At 39.2% G+C, this 17868-nt stretch overlaps 1 protein-coding gene across 1 annotated transcript in view; it reads left to right on the forward strand.

Moving 5' to 3' along the window:
• The window catches only part of thsd4 (thrombospondin type 1 domain containing 4), a 49797-nt gene extending 32977 nt beyond the window's left edge, over window positions 1-16820 (forward strand). Inside the window, exons 8-18 of the mRNA XM_082538033.1 lie at window positions 7072-7276; window positions 9795-9970; window positions 10160-10256; window positions 10430-10621; window positions 11028-11157; window positions 11582-11786; window positions 12007-12180; window positions 12878-13051; window positions 13170-13349; window positions 14451-14595; window positions 14766-16820. Coding sequence (XP_082394159.1) covers window positions 7072-7276; window positions 9795-9970; window positions 10160-10256; window positions 10430-10621; window positions 11028-11157; window positions 11582-11786; window positions 12007-12180; window positions 12878-13051; window positions 13170-13349; window positions 14451-14595; window positions 14766-14908 — 1821 coding nt within the window. The 3' untranslated portion in view covers window positions 14909-16820. The remainder of the gene's footprint in view (window positions 1-7071; window positions 7277-9794; window positions 9971-10159; window positions 10257-10429; window positions 10622-11027; window positions 11158-11581; window positions 11787-12006; window positions 12181-12877; window positions 13052-13169; window positions 13350-14450; window positions 14596-14765) is intronic.
• The last annotated feature ends 1048 nt before the right edge of the window (window positions 16821-17868 follow it).

Here is a 17868-nt window from a genome sequence, read left to right on the forward strand (position 1 = left end):
ACTTGCAGTAGCTGTGTCCATGCTATCTGTGTAAGACAGTTGGACAGAATTTACTTATATCTGGACATAACAAATAAACAAGTCTTTGAAGCTGAAATATGCAAATTTATATTGGCAATGCATAACATGTAAATCACTGTGTTATGTTGAGCCTAAAACTGAAAACACATCAATGGACCTCATGTAGTCTCCTAGATCCTAGTTGGTATAGTGCAGCTGCCCACATCTGGATGCTACGTTGCAGTGTAGCTCGGTGGTCTAGCCGCAAGCATGTGCTGCTGTAAGTCAGTCTGTCACCCCAGGACTGGATGTGTCTGTCAGCTGCAGATGATTCTGTCTCAGCACCCTAAACACCATCTGACAATGTGCAGAAACTGGTGCCTTTGTTTTCCCAAGCTTGGAGCTTTGTAGTTCGGGTAGTTTGTAAGAAATAAGATGTAGGCCACTGCCTTCTATAAGCCTGTTAATGTCAAGAATTTATTTCATGTGAGTAAATCATGATGTTGAGAAGTAAGCATCATTTCAACCAAGGATTAAATTGCTTTAAATGTGTTGTCAGGCTCCAGACATGTGTCACAAAGAGCTGTTATCCCTGTTAATATGTGGCAAACTTTCAAAGTGCAAAAACACAAATAACCCTGCCTGGCGAAACCTCACAAAAGATTTAGTTTCTGCAGCAGTTACAGTGTTTTTCTGCTTTGAGAGGTTCCTCTGCCAAGGAGTGCCTGTTTTCCATGACATTTCTTTTCTTTTTCTTTTTTCTTTTTTCTTTTTTTTTGTGTCCCGTTTGGATCTTTAGCCATCAGAATTGATGTCTTAAGGCCAAGAAAGATGCCAAGCGGATTTATTTTACCAAGTGGATCATCATGGCCTTGCCATATTGGTCCATTTGATTGACCTTTATTATAATTATGAATTTATTTTAATTTCGGTTGCTACAAACGGGACAGACATGACTGGGGGATAGGACAGGGAGAAAGAATGAAAGAAAGAGAGGGAGAGAAAGAAAACCAAAGGGGAGAAGAGACGGTGAGAAGGGGGGAAGAAAGAAACCAAAAAAACCCCACAAACAAACAAAACACCTGGATCACCTGTGTGGAGAAAAAAAACAGAAGAGAAAGCAAACAAAGAGCAACATAATAAAAAAAACAGCACCATCACAATAAACTAGCTAGCAGTAGATAACAGTAGATACTAAATAATAAACGATATTGTGCAGCACGCACGATAGACAGCGCACAATGTGCTTTGAGGCAGCAGCCAAGAAAGGTGTAGTCCGCATCAGTGAACACCCGTGTGTACACCTGTGTGCACATCTGTGTGGATCAGCATGCTTGTATTCCAAAGGTTTCTCCATGTAACGATCTGCTAGGGAGTGTGGGGAGCCATAGCCCCGTCCACCAGGGTATGAAGCAGGTATGGAGGAGATCCAGGCCCCAGATATCCAGAGGCCCCAGAGTACAAGGACCCGAGGAGGACCACCAAAGGGGGGGGGGGGGGAACCGTGCCACCCTCCTGGGAAGAGCTGAGTAGAGCCCCAAAGGAGAGGTCATCCCGCAGCTACGGAGCAGAGACCAGAGGGGGTTGCAGTGGCGTGCCCGCGGGCTCTGCCGGTAGCCAGCTGTGCCAGAGAGGACTGAGCTTCAGGCCCAGAGGCCAGAGGCCTGAGGGCACCCCACCCCCCGGAAGGAGCCCAGCCGGGCCACAGGCGCCCGGCCCCGCCAATCGGCCACCAGGAGTGAGCCGGTACAGCCCCAGACGACAAAGACCACCAACACACCAACGTCTGAGGGCATCAGCCACCGGCAGGGAGTGTGGTGAGGGGAGATAGGCCTTCGTACTTTAGAGGGCCTGAGATGTACCCAGAGAGGTTGAGTCTAAGACCCAACCTGACATATAGACACAGACGAACAGGCACACGCGGACACAAACGGACACAAACAAAATTGAGGGTAGGGCACCAGCGCCAGAGGTGGGTTGGAGTACACCGACCATCCTCTGGATGCTGTAAAACGTGCCCACCCCCACCCCCACCCCCATGACATTTCTAACTTGATTTACTACAGTACAGATGAGCTACATCTAGCACTGTTGTTAATTTCAGGATGATATCATTCAGAGCATTAACTTTTTATTCATAATGTGTAGCCACAAACCAGGCCTCCAGCATGGATATTATTGCAAGGTAATTGTAAAATTATGCCAGCTGCTATTAGGAAGAAAATATCATTTCTTTGCATTCTTCGCAAATCTGATATTTTATTCATTCGCTCCCTCTAAACATGTATTGCCCTTACAGCTGCGTGGCCTCTGTAAGAGCAAAATTGCAACAAACTGATCATGGGCACTGTGTTAATCATTTACTGTATTGTCCCTTTATATCCTTTTAATATAATGTTAAACTCATTAAGAGACTTATAAGAATTTAGTTGCAATGTTTTGATAAAGGTTTTAGTTACAATAACAATAAAGAGTAGTGTATATGAGCACATGTGACATCAGATTTGCATATTGACTCTTTTAAACACTTTATAACTTCAATAATCATTATTTTACATTAACAGTGCACAACGTGTCTCTGCAGTACAGTGTACAGATTTGCTCACTTTGTATTTTGGTTTTCTGTGCCAAAACTGTAGATAATTCAAATCCATTTACTGGTTTTCTTTTCTTGTTATCATCCTAATTTCTAGGAAGTTGTTGTTGAAACAAAGATACAGCACTGTGTGGTGATAAATCCACTGCAAATTATCACCGTGGTGCCAAATTGTAGACTAGAATGTTTAGCAGCTTACTGGCGGATATAGCAGGACATTTGTTCTATCTGTAATTATTTTAAATTGACATTTAACTTCATAAGATAATTTTATTGCTGTAGTTCAAAAATGAGAATTTTTAATCTACACTAATGGCTTCTGTGGGTTTTTTTGTTTTGTTTTTTTGTTGTTTTTTTGTTTTTTTACAAAATGTTCATTTTGGTTCTCAAATTCTGCAAATATCTATGGATTAGTCAGTTACAGACATAGATGTATACCTTTTTAAGTCTAGTCTGTCACCAGTTTTTTAGTCATCTGGTTGTTAGGTTAATTAAAACAGTGTACAAAAAAGATCCAAAAATAATATATATCTAGTAATGTCCTGCTCTAAACTATAGATCAGGACACACTCCCTTGTTGGCCTCGTATACTCTCTATACAGTACTGTATACTGACGGGAGTTTAGATAAACTGGAATATTAGAAAAAGCAGCTGATTATGGTGGTCTACAGTCACTGTTATCACGTGGTTGATGTTTAAAATTGATAATTTTTTAGGTCAATAATTATAAGATAATTAATATAAAAATTGTTTAGGAAATACTTTAAGTCACAGGAAGCCATTTTTGGGTTTGTTTAATAAAAAAGTATATTGTACTCATAAATGTACATTGTTAATTATGGCTTCCAACAAAATGATGCATTAATTGATCCATTCTCATTAACTTGGAATGAATCCATTAAAAATACAATGGTAGGGGTGCTGGTTTGTGCCACGTTGCCCACCATCAGCGCCTGAGATGGGCATCACTGTTGTATTATTATAGAAAGAAAAGAAAGAAGGTATACTTCCTCTCTGCATTTAACCCATTCACTCAGTGAAGCAGTGGGCAGCAATGTGTAGGGACGGTACCTTGCTCAGGGGTATCTCAGGGTAGCCATTCAGTGGATTCGGACCACCGACCTTCTGATCATGGGGCTTCCACCCTACCTACTGAGCTTTCCCTGTTAATAGAGTGTTAACCTTACAGTATACAGTGCCTCAGGGCAGTTGTTGTTGTAATTTGGCACTATATAATTAAAACTGAATTTAATTGAATTGTTCTGCCTAATGGCTCTTTATGTATGTGACTAGATAGGTAGAAACGTTCTAGGTAAAGGTAAAGGTGTAATTGAAGAGCATTGGACTCCTTAAAGAATTTGAACCGTCTGTCCAAAGTAAATAGACGTGAACACACATTGACAGCTGACAGCAGATCGAAAGCCTTCCCTCAATACAGATAAACAGAGCTCTACAGACGCCACCATAGCTAGGATTATGCACTTTAATTGAGAGGGGAAAACAGAACTTAGGTGACTGCAATCTGCAGTCTACTGACATCTAGTGGTGAGATTTTACACACTGTAACGTTTCTATTTTACATACTTCTACTACAAAATCGACTTAATAACAAATCTAAAATAGAATTATATATATTGTCTTGACCTATTAAAAACATAAATAATCATCTGATGACAGCAAAGTTATAAAGCTGGAATATGAACAATAATACTACTTTTAATGAACAAACAGTGTCATATATGAGTGGCCGTAAGAAGAAGACATGTATTGGCTATGCAATAAAGCATTAAAGCAAAGGAGTACAATAGATTATTGGGTTCAAGAGGTTAATGTCTCTGCATTTACATGACGTCATTAGTGTTTTATTATTTATTTATATTAAATCATTTTAGGATTTTCAGTCATGACCACAATACTAAGCAGTGGGTCCTGAGGTCTCTGCTCTACTGTTTTTCAGTATTCAAATATTAAAGCTGCAGCGAGAAGTACATTGAAATATAGGCCACTAAGGATAGACTTGCTGTTCAATAAGAAAGAGACTAACTTCTCAGGCTCACTTCTCAGGATCTGTGTCTAATTCTAAATGTCTTGTTGTGTTTTCTGGGAGTAGATGATATCTCCAGTGACAAGTGCCTTTGGCAAAACTGTGTAGAATTCAGTTTGTTACAGAAAACTCTGCAATGTGATGACTTTAACCCAGCTGCATTGCGTGGGAAAATATCATCAGGATCTGCTTTAAGATGATGCTGTTTTCAGTGTTCATGAGTTAACTTAAGGTCGACTCCACTGTCCTGACACATGTAACCATTTCCAGATGAAGGTGGGCTTTAGCGACATTTTCAAAATCCTGTTACAGTTCCACTAAAAACAGGGTGGTTTTCCTCAACAGATGGCACAAACCACCCACAGAGAGAAGGCGAAAAAAACATTGACGTGTTCTCAGAAGCTAGGGTGAGGTTTAAAAGTTGTCTCTTTTTTTTTAACAGCCACACTGAGATTTCTGTTTGAGTTTAACTTGTAGCAGCTAGTGATATATAGATGTTAAAGATGTATTAAAATGTCACCGTCTTCACATCATTTTGATGGACTCATGTTTGTCAGAAAAGTATGCAGAGCAATGTTAGTGCTTTGTACAACTTACAAGACCAAAAAAACCTTGATTTTAATCGAGATATCGATATTGAGAAATTCCTTACCTTTCTAATATGTGTACAGAGTGTAGAATCTCTTGGCCCTTCCTCATATCAGAAGAATGAAAATCCTGGTTGTTTTTACATCCACAGTCACAATATATTACACTAACTATTCAGATTTGAAGTCAATAAATTCTCCACTCCTACATTAACGTGTTTTGGTTTAAACATTTTCCCATCCAAACGTCCACAGATAACCTCTCACCATGTCAGCATCTGTTTTATGAGAGGAACTTTTTTCCCTTTTTCAGGCAAATGCTGCCTCGCTTCTATAATGGTGTTGTTTTAGTTTGAAGGGATTTACGATGAAAATGGAGATGCAGAGGAGATATTCATTCATTGGTAGTCATTTAAACAGACAGCCCCTACTTGACTCCATTTTAATTTGTTTTCCATGGTAGATATGCTGTGCTGTAGCCAGTTTAAATGTCCTCAGATGCGTTTTACCATATATTATGCATTTCGTTACAGCCAGATTGTAGCTTTTGAATTGCTCTGTATTCGTCGATCTGTAAAGTGAGATCATAAAGTGCAACGGTGCTTCTCTGAATGTTATTCTGTTATGTTTAGTGATTTTCATACAGAGTTTCCAACATAATTCCATGCTGACCACCAAAGCTTTTGGGAGTTTTATTTAAAAAAATTTCAGCACTCTTAGTTTGCTGTTCTTTTCTCCCATCACTTATTTCCTGTGTTGAAGAAGGCATTTCATGTTTGCTTTGGCCCAGCTGATGCTTTGGCCAAGAGCTGACTGGCCTGCTATGGGTGGGAGAGAGCAAGAATTTCATTTTGAGTTCACCCCCTTAGTCCACCCATGGCCACTATTTCTTCTTCCACCTCTCCGTTCTCTCTCTTTTCATCACTTTCTTATACCCTTCTCCACCTGTTTCTCCATTTTCCACTGTGTTTCTGTATTTTCACTGTTCTGCAACTGATTTATGGTGATCTATTTCTGCAAAATCCATGGGGATGATCCTATTTTTTTCTTATATACTTCCTTTATTTTTGTTTAGATCATTTCACTACAGGAACATATGTGAAATGGTGAAATCGACCAGTATTGGTCTTCTTCGTTGAGGGTTATATTTAACAGTTTTTTATGCTGAGTGGAGTATGCTGGGGTTACACCAAGTGGAATGCATCAGCTGCATCTGTGAATTTACATTAACGCCTGGTGAAAGTTGTAATCTGATTTAGAGTTTTGAAGGTGGCTCTTTCGTGTCACAATTTCTTTCCCTACCGTTATGTTGGTAAATGTGGTTGTACTGGACTTAAGCTTGTCAGACATGCTAAAGCTTAGCATGTCTGACTGTACGGTAGCGCACTGCAACCAGTTTTGACTTCTGGGCCACCTGTTTAACAGCGACAGACTTTTACTGCTGCTTTGACTCAATTTATGGATTGCTGATGTTAACTGTTCTATTTTTACTGTGACCAAGTATCCTGTAATTTATTGCCACCAGTGTGATGAAGAAACCTCATACTGTCGAGAGGAAATTTGCCATCAATTCAGAGGCTGTCATTCCAAAACGATGCCTTCTGGAAAGTAACGATGATCATGCTAATTAGCCTTTCTTATGTTATAGTTAAGTAAATGACTTCATTGTGTTTATTTAGCAGATTTTTTGATCTATATGATCTGTGTTTGTTCTGCATAATCTCTGTTATTCCTATTTTTTTCACTAAAAATGTTTTATGATTAGCACACTTTACTGCTCTTTCACTAAGTAAAGATTATCACTATATCTCATTACCTCATTACTTCTCTCTCTGTCCCGCAGAGTCTAGGATGCGATGAGTATCTCGGATCAGGAAGGGTGGTGGACAAGTGTGGCGTGTGTGGAGGTGACAACTCAACCTGTAGGCTGGTTTCAGGAGTGTTCAAACATAGTTTATCCAAGATCGGCTATCACAAGATAGTGGAGATCCCAGAAGGAGCCACCAAGATCAATGTTACTGAGATGGTGAAGAGCAGAAACTACCTAGGTGGGTGGTAAACATACTCACAGGATACTGTGCTGTGGCTGTACTGACGAAGAATAGCCAGTTAGTGCAGTTTTGTCTTCTTGCTCATGGCTGGTTTCCTTAATTTTATTCTAGCTGCTGTATTGCAGCTGGGTGAATGTATAAGTTAAGTTTAGCATTTTAGCCAACAGAACTGCTTTAGCATTTCACTGTTTTGATTATGAGCACTAACAAGTAATTTAAAGCACCTAAATTAAAATTACACCCTTTTTCCCACTTTTTTGTTACTCTTTATTAGTTCAGCATTCGTTCAGGCAGTCAAGATCAGTCATAATCTTCAGTGGATCTCAGCTATGCTCTATATCAACTAATACACTCTGTGTTTTAAGCTGCATTAGCCTGACCACAGTTGTGCCTGAAGTCGCGTTGTAACTCCCCTCGACTCCATCTTCCTTTCATGTTCTTTCGGGGCCATACCTGTTGTCACTGAAGCCTGATGTTCTGTACAGTCTTACAGCTGGTATCTCCTCCTGTGGCTTTGTGGAATTGTGGAGACGTGTGCTCTCCTAATAGAGCCAAAGAGAGTGTTATTTCTTTCTACAGTAATTTAAATGTTCTTTTGACTACAGTGGCCCTGAATGACCTGTAATCTAAAAGCCCCACCTTCCTCCATAGTGCATAGTCCTACTCAGTCTTTACTCTCTGCCATGCTGTGCTGGGCATATTCTTTATTTAAACGCAGATGCCAAATATAAAAATGTTTCCGTTCACATCACATTATATTTCATTGCATATGTGACAGCTAAATGAATTATGTTTGGGAAAAAAATAACAGAGATCGTTTCTTAGCAGCACATCAGTCATACTATAATAATATTTTGACATCTGCTAGTTTGCTTGAGAAAAGAGGTTTTAGGTATTAGTTGCTAAAACTGTGTGAACAGTATAGAAATGCTTGAATGTTGGCCATATACTTTAAATAAGAGGCCTCTAAGAGTGCTTGTCGTTGGTAACTGCTAATTTAGCTGTCTCGCAGCAAATAGAGCATTTTAGTTTCCATCCTGGTTTACAGTTTCATTAGTCACAGTTTGCTGCAGAGTTCTGCTTTCAGCAGCTCGGAACATACGTCAGAAAACCGCCATCTGCCATGCGTAGTGTTACATGTATGACACCAGTGAAAAGAAAGTCATGAAAAGAAATCATTAAATGATGAATGTGAGAAATGTTTGTTACATTAGCACTAAATAAGCCTGAGCAGGTAGGAGCTGTTTTGTTACATTTGTTTTATTAAACAGCATTTTGCTTTTTAGGATTTCTTTGGCCTTATGCCTATATCGCCACCCACTGTGTCTTAATGTTGTTTAGTGGAGCCTTTGAGTGACCCACACTTTTTACTGAGGTGCAACAGTGGGACAGTAGAGGCTTATTTATTCAGAAATGGCTGTTGGAATGTCAGACATTGTTTAATGAGAACCTTGCCCTGACTCAGCATTGGGTTTAGAGGAAGAGGAGAGCAGTCCTAGTCCACCCCACCACCCCCCATCCACCCACCCGCAACTGCTTTCCCTGAGGAAAGTGCATAAACATGCTTTCATCAGAGGATCTTACCCTTCAGGACTCACAATCTTTTTTTAATTAAAGTGCGGAATTTCACCACCCAATAAAAAAAATAAAAAACTGGAAACATTAAGACGACGAATTCAGTGGCTGTCTTTCAAACCCCAGCTGCTTAGATGCCAAGTATGCTCAGCTTTCTTTAATTTGAACTGACCATTTATATACACAAGTACACAGAGTTATGTACAGACAAAAAATACTAGTATTTATATGAAAAACTTTGCTGCACCTTATACAGCATTTACAAACTCTTCATTCTTCATTCACACATAGCAAGAAAAAAAACGTGTGTTCTCTAAGTGGATATGTTTTCAGTTTAAAAATCTGTGGCACATTTATAAAGGTAAAATAAAGAGGAATGATCTGAAGGTGTTATGCATTGAATTTATAAAAAGATTACACAGTTCCAGGGAGCAACATATGTTTTAAAATGCAAACGAGACTAGAATCAGGCAGGAGCCATCAACTATATCCTCATCACGTCCCTGATTTTCCCTTCAATAGGCCTTTGTTCCACGCTCTGCATCTCTAATAGTGCTTTTAGTTGTCCAAACACTCTTTTACAAGCCTGTCTAATGTTACACTTCTAATGTCTTTCTAATGGCCCTTTTGTATTTAATCCATGAAATCAGTGGAAAAACCTCTTGGGAGATTTTGTTACAGGATTTGCATGAAAGATTTGCCAGCACAAACAGATTGTCACATTTGAAAAAGACATTGCTCTGAAAGTGCATGTGAGAGCTTTTATTCAGTTAGCTACTGTAATTACCTTTTTGGGTTTGAGCCACTTTTAAAAAGAATACAGATCCCATTATGCCAAATAGTTTTACATTAAACAATAATTATATAGAAGAGCTTTTTGGTTACATGTTTTTCTCATGTGTTTGTCAGTCTTGATTGTCAGTCTCTCTGTGTCTACCAGCTTTGCGAAGCCGATCAGGGCGATCAATCATTAATGGAAACTGGGCAATTGACCGGCCAGGAAAGTATGAGGGTGCAGGGACCATGTTCACCTACCGCCGACCCAATGAAATCAGTAGCACAGCTGGGGAATCCTTTCTCGCTGAAGGCCCCACAAATGAGATTCTGGACGTTTATGTGAGTAAAAAAATCAGCTTGAACCCCAAGAAAGTTACGGTGGTGGGTCTCCTTGTTTTGTTTTTGTTTGTTTGTTTGTTTTGTTTTTGCTGACCTGAGAAACGGCGTAAAATTTTGAAAGTGCAAATGTTGAAAGGCTTACAGTTCTGTTTTGAAATTGTTGTCTAAGTCTCATCTACTTTCACTCAGATGATCTTCCAGCAGCCAAATCCTGGTGTTCACTATGAGTACATTCTCCCATCTGAGAAGCTCGTGAGCCCTCAGCAACCAAGCCGCAGGCCGGAAGGTAAATAAGACCCACTTTTGGCCCCTCCTACTGTGTACAAACGACCAAGCAAACAACCAGTGGAGAAAATAACTTTTAGATAAATTAATAAGTGCGTGTTCGTTGCAGGCCTATATATAGCTAGCTATATCTATCCATAGAGTATATCAAATTGATGACACTTCACATCTTAGGGAATGCTGTGAATGGACAGGATGGATACGACCAGCAGAATCATCAGGAAAACTTTAATCCAGCTGGCAGTGGAAGATATTCGCCTCCTCCCACTGAAAACCAGGTACCCTCCGTACAGCCACCCAGACGTGAGAGAGAATACAACTGGAAACTGACTGGTGCTACAGAGTGCAGTGCTTCCTGTGGTAAAGGTCAGTTAAAGAAGTTTATGTTGAGCTTTTTTTTTTCTTTTTAGTTACAGAGAGAGTAATAAAATAACAAAACGGTGAAAAAAGTTTGCTTGAGGTTTTACAGTTTTTTTTTTTGATGTGTATATATATCTGTTTGTGATGCAAGTCTGCATTTATATGGCATTAAAATTATGTTACATCCAGTTATCAATTATGTAAAAATTATGTGTCTCCATGTGCATGTTAAACTATACCTAAAGTCAAAACTCAAAAGTTGCATTGCTAAAACATTAATCATTTGGTCTTTATGACATTGAGTAAAATATGACTTTACTGAACTTTTAATTGCACAAAAGATTTTCCCATGCGGTATATACAACAATCAAAATTTGTTTCAGGAGTTAGTGCCTAAATTTCTACTTTTTAGGTTTCAGATATTCCATCTTTCACTGTGTCAACCGGCTGACTCAGGTCCAGGTATCGGACTCTTTGTGTGACAGCAGCAGCCGACCAAGTCCACAGGAAGAGGCCTGCAACTTGCAGCCCTGCCCAGCATTGTGAGAAATTTATCCTCTGTTTCTAGAGTGCAAATTGCAGACGTCTAAATTTAAAAAGTGTTTTTTATTCTACATGCAAGTTGACTTAATAGTATGCATGTACGCAATGAAGCCTTAATATAAGCTGTAAATATCACCCCAAGGTTCGATCCTTTAAGCAAATTTTCTATCCAGGCATTTCAGATCACACTGAGAGATGACGAGGAAGAATGTATTTTAAATTTTACCATCCATGTGGAAATATTCATACAATTTTTTTTAAACTGTTGTTTTAAAATATAGAAATTGATGATTTTCAGGTGAACCAAGTGTTTTACATCCTCTTAATTTTGTACAGTTTCTGTCCCTAAAGGAACAAATCACAGAAAATACAACAAATGAATGTCGCATTTTGGACACTAATGCTTTTCATTTTATTTAATAGCTGGGATATTGGAGAATGGTCAGAGTGCAGCAAAACCTGCGGTCTGGGCATGCAGCATCGGCAGGTCTTGTGTCGCCAGGTTTACGCCAACCGCACCCTCAATGTCCACACGAGCCGCTGTCGACACCTGGAGCGGCCTGAAACTGCCAGTACCTGCCAGCTAAAGATCTGCAGTGAGTGGCAGATTCGCTCAGAGTGGACTTCTGTGAGTGGCAGCAGTCAGACTTAATTTAACTTACAAGACTTTTCTGAACTGACCCTGAAGTTATGAAAGTTATCTTGAATCTGTACTCCTGTTCTCTACTCTTATATCTTATATCTAAATTGAGCAAATAAGCACACTCATGAAAAGAAAATGGTACAGTCTCCTTAGCTATACATACCTCCATAGTACAACACTATCCATGTAGTATGTATCTTCATAGTGCTCTGTGCCATGTGGGCTGGGTCAGAGGTCACGAGAGGTACACTGTGTCAGCAATGTGGGCGACTTTGTTCCTGATGAGGAGTGCAACATGAATCTGCGGCCCAATGATGTGGAGAACTGTGATATGGGAGCTTGTGCCAAGAGCTGGTTCTACACTGAGTGGGGCAACAGGGTAAGTGTCAGCAGGAGACACAGTAACTTTCATTCATTTCTAATAACAGAGCTAGTCTTTGTATACAGAAGGTCTGTCTTCATCACTCAAGTAGCTATTCTTGATGGCCAGCTGATATAGATACCTTTTGATGATTTTGGCAGGGAAACATACAACTAAGGTCAGGTAGAAAGTTTCATGCCTATGAGGAAAACTGTGAGAAAATAAAATCAATAAAGACAGTGGTTGCCACGCGATCATAGGCTGTGCTTTAGGCTGTTCCTGCTTTCAGGTTACATTGCATGACTTTTGTAAGCAGCAGAACAGATTAGCCATGAACAAATATTAAGTTCTTGCAGGGAAAGGAAGACCTCGGTGGATGACATGAGAATCCAACAGAAGCACATGTTTTTTGTTTTACAGTGATGATACCATTTAACTTTACGGCAATACAATAGGACTAAAAGAAGAAAGTGAATGACTTTAATTTTGCAGGATTTGCCTAGATTCCTCTTGATTTGAAACATACGAACTACAAAGCCAGCTAAGATATGAAGTTTCAAAGTGGGCACAGTTAGGTTCTCTATTTCCTCCTCACAAACTCATACCACCTTTGCACACATTTGACTTGTGTGCGTTCTCTTTAATGTATTTTTCACCCTATGTTTCTACTTTGTGCAAAAATTTGACCTAAACTCTAATACGTTTTGCTCCACAGTGCTCAGCTGAATGTGGTATGGGTGTACGGACACGGGGAGTTCTCTGCCTGACCAACCAAATCAGCAGTCTCCCTCTGGAAGGATGTGGCAGCGAACGGCCCGCAGACTCTCAGGTCTGCAACAACGGTCCGTGTGAGAATCGAATTGAGTGGTTCACAGGACCCTGGAGCCAGGTATGAACACAACTGGAGGTTACATTGTACGTACGGGGAAGTTGTCAGATATGTAGGACTTTACATTAATATGTCACATGGGTTTTTCTTTCCTGATTTTGTGTTTAACTGAACATAGTGCTCTGCAGAGTGTGGCACCGGCACCCAGCAGAGGTCAGTGGTGTGTTTGATGAAGTCAAATGAAGGATTCACTGTCATGCCACCATATGAGTGCTCATCCCTGGACAAACCTCTCAGGCAGCAGAGCTGTAGCCTCAAGGCCTGTGGAGCAAAGTGGTACCACACTGACTGGAGTGCTGTGAGTAAGATATAAAACCCTCTATCACAGTTTAGATGCTTAGAATCCTCACAGTGCTTAAAACGACTGATAAGAAATCACTTTAAATCTATCGTAGATGGTTGTTTGAGTTGTACGTAAAAGTGGTGTAGGCACAGTGATGTCACTCATTGGTTTGTGGGCACTTTGTTTTGAACCCTTAGGTACTTTTTTAACCGCATATCACAACTGGTAGATCTGTCTCTGTGGAGACTTCATAGCCAATAGCAGCGACTTGCCAATCACACATAGCCCTGCTCTAAAGCCAATCCTATTTATGTCATTTATTTTACTCTAAATAGTAATGAATGTCAAGCCTTATTAAAATTTCTTGAAACTTGCCCGTGAGATTGCAAACTCGTCAGGATTTTGAGTTTATATATATTATATATTATAAATTATTTTTTCTTGGCTTTTATACTATCTGTCTTTTTAAAGCAGAGGAGTCGCTCCCTGCTGTTCATTAAAAAGATTGCAGGTTTTAGCCCCTTTCCCATTCCGAGAGCTAACTATCTGTGAGAGCTAGCTGATGAGTCTCCTGATTAATAGGTAATAAGTAGGTTATAAATATAGGTTATAAATAAGATTTATAACCTATATTTATAGGTATCTTATTTTATAATAAGATTTATAACCTACTTATAAATACTTATAAATAAGTAGGTTATAAATCTTTATTTGCTATGTACCATTTTTGTTACCGTTTAATATGTAACAGTTTTATTTAAACCCTCTAAAATGTGTCCTGGTGTTTTTGACATTAAATAAATGTAAAGTTTAATTAATACTAATTAAAGGACATCAATAGCACAATTTCCCTTGAACCTTTCTTTTCAGGATTCTGACTGGTCAGATTTAACTGACAGTACCCAAGCAGCCCACTAAACTCGGATTGGTGCCTAGCATCACCTTTTTACATCTGACACCTCAAAACCAGATTATCCCATTTTCCCTATTAGAAATTTAATTGAAATAGTTGATCAAATTTTGATCGTAATGTTTAGAATATTCGCTGTGATATCCTCACTGACTTTAGGGCAAGCATATGAGAATGATTACTGTCACTGACTCTTGCTCTTCAAGTGCTCCAAAACATGTGAAGGAGGTTTCCGTGTGAGAGAGGTGCGCTGTCTGTCTGATGACATGCTGTCCAGAGAGGGCTGCGATGTGCAGTTGAAACCAGAAGAGAAGGAGGACTGCAACCCAGAGCCCTGCATACCTCTGATAGGTCAGTCAATGTTTTATACGATTGACCTGAATGAATATTTATTGATGATTTTTAGCATCAACACATTGTGAGCATAATAAAGGGAATGTCCTCCCAGTTTCCCTGAAACTCTGTGGCTCCACTGCCATATCTTTATTGAATTATATTATCAACTCTTATTTTGTATTCAGATGAGAACTGCAGAGACAAATACTTCAACTGCAATGTGGTGGTCCAGGCTCGCCTCTGCGTGTATGATTACTACAAGACAACATGCTGTGCTTCATGTTCCCGGGTGGCCCACAAACAGTCGACCTATCGCCGACAAAGCTAGCGCTCTCTACCAGGGTCACTCTGCTCCATGGTGGTCCAGAGTCAGTACCCCCTGGAGGCCCTCTGGTCCTGTGGCAGCTGGGAAGAATAGACTGGCTGGACCTTGCCTAAAATAGGCACTTGTTGTTTTTGCCAACTGTGGAAAGTGAAGAAGGGACATTTTTGTTGGTTTATTTGAAGACAGCTGTTATGAGGGAAAAATGGTGTGTGCCAAGAATCCACTCACTGCAGATGTCAGCTGTGGTGAGAGGCATCAGTATCAAAGTGGAGAATCTAAAACACTTAAAGGATTTGATCTGTGTCTTATTCAAAGAATCCCTCTTCTTTGCTTCAGTGGGAACAGTTTGCAGGTACTGTTTACCGACAATGACGCTTGTGGATTACTTATGAAGAGGAGAGCACGAGCTGACTGTGTAACATGGACCATATATGGTTACACAGCAGAACTCAGATTTATGGCAGTTAATGTAATCGCACATGTTGTCAGTTATTTCGCATCCACTGCTGACCAAAGATATGTAACCTCACCAAACTGCCGACAGTAGCAGATCACCACCTTTTCCTGAAAAACAAATACTGTGCACCTTCCCTGCTGCCAATTGCATATATTTGACTGTTTTCTGGCAAACCATGTCTTTTTCTCCCTACACAGCTACGAGGTCCAAAAGCAGCCTATGTAATATGTATGTATAAATGTATGTATGACAATGTGAATGATAAAAAAAAATGGTTTTCAGGCTTCTTGGACAGCCCAACACTCTGCCAGTAACTGAAGAGAAAGAAAAATCTCCCTCTTTATTTATTTGTGTGGTTCCCTGTTGTTACATGAACCACCTGTGGCCTCTTTTTAGCTGTGGTGATAAAACTTTTGTTGCCTTTAAACTAGTCACAACTTTGAACTCGGTGTAGGCATTTCACAGCCTGCTGGATGACAGAAGCAGATAATCAGAAAACTTTTGCATTTTTGGAGAGTTGAAACTAACTGTACATATTTCTTTATTTCTAGTGGGATATGATCATTCCACACTGTGTAATTCCTATGAAAAAAATATACTGAATTATCTATAATATATTATTTACATTTGACTCTAAAGAGAAATCATTTCAATGTTTTACAGTTCTTGATATGGTGATACATACATCTGGTTTGCATTTATAGTAAATCCTTATTAGTGACCAATCTTTTTCTACCATAAAACAGCCATTTTCAGTTTTGTACAAAAGTGCACACAGTACCTCTGAAATGCTCGGCTCTTGTTGTAAATGCTATTATTGTTTCCCTCCAAGAAAGATTAACTTACCTCTGATTCATAAGTACTGTATCCAGATATTTTGCAGATATTTTCCTCTATCAGAGAAATAACTATTTTGAAGTGTCAACATGATGGCATGATTTTTTTAAAATCTTAATTCAATCATGAAACAACTGAATTAAGTATTCAATATATGACTGCAACTAATAAAACATCTGTATTTGCTTTATTTTAGATCCCAGCTGTTCCGATGTTAATTTTCTTGAGGAAATTTTCTCTAATAGGCAGTAGACTTTTCAGCAGCTTTTCCTTGTGAATCAGTTTCACATCACATTGTGCATTCTTTTTTTGCAGCAGTTAGAGTTTGGCATGTAGACCCTGAGCTCAGCACTCCCAACAAATATAATCAGCACAGCACAGAAATTGTGGTAGATCCTGGAGTGATGGAGAAGGAGCAATGCACTAATTACTTATAGTCTTTCCTATGAAGATATTAACACTTTAAAACATTGAGCTTAAGCATAAGCATTGAACTTGCAAAAGTGTTTTTGTTTTGTTTCTGGTCGATTGAAAAGATTAACAGGTTTAAACTAATGACATTTCACTCTGCCATCTAATCTGTATTTATTGTATTACTGTAAATAAAATTAGTGAAGCAAATTATTGCTCACAATATGAGCCATTAATATATCCACTGACTTAGCCCTGGTTCACAGCATTTTTCTTCTGCTAGTACGCATTCAGTAACTCCAGTGGAGCGACAGCGTTTCTGTATTTAGCTGTCGAAATTGTGGAAGTGTGCAAAAATCACCACAGAATGAAACCATCTGTATTCAGAGCTCAAACAACATCTAATCTTCCCCTCACTCCTGCCCTCATCATGAACTTCTTCCTGCAGCTTGACCCCTTTTTATTGCCCTCTCACTTCTGCACCAATCTTTTCTCTATTATTGATGACACATCAAAATTCCAGGAACAGAAAAGTGCTTTCATCCTCTACTGTCTTGAAACATTGGCTATTAGAGGAATATTTACTGACTACATGTTGTGATGCAGACAACCATAGAACTGTGTTCTGTTCTAACCTCAGGGTAACCTCCTACGTCTTGCACATTGGCGGTCAGTAGGTGTCTTAGACTATGAGGCATGAATACAGAGCCCACGGTGAAACTTCATTATATCCTCCAAACTGCCATACAGAATAATGGTCTCCACAATCTCTTCCGGGTGAATTCTTAACCAAGTGCAACCTTTACCCAGTCTGTGTATGCATGAAGTACTCTTGTACGGTCAGACTACAAACTTCTTAAATAAAGAGCAGAAACCCATTTAACTTCTTTGGAAAAAAAAACTAAAATTAAATTATTTCATATATAGACCATGATGCAGGGATTAAATCTTTGCTTAACCAGTGCATAGTATCATAGGGGAGCTGCTGACAAATACAGTTGACAAGATAATAATGACCTCAGGTATAAAAATTTGATAAGACAAACAAATACGTAATACAATTTTACCAGACTGTACATTACTGTAATATAGTGTATGACTTTATTTTGAACATTTTAAAATAATACAACAATATATATAGAAAATATAATACTTATTTTTTATTTATACTTTCTTTTAATCCCGGCTCCTTCAGTAAATAATACCCACTTTTTCTTTTTGTTCATGCCCCACCCTATCATAAATCCTTTCTTACAAT

This window comes from Aulonocara stuartgranti (genome assembly GCF_965226115.1).
Source record: "Aulonocara stuartgranti genome assembly, chromosome: 1".
Classification (NCBI taxonomy): Eukaryota; Metazoa; Chordata; class Actinopteri; order Cichliformes; family Cichlidae; genus Aulonocara; species Aulonocara stuartgranti.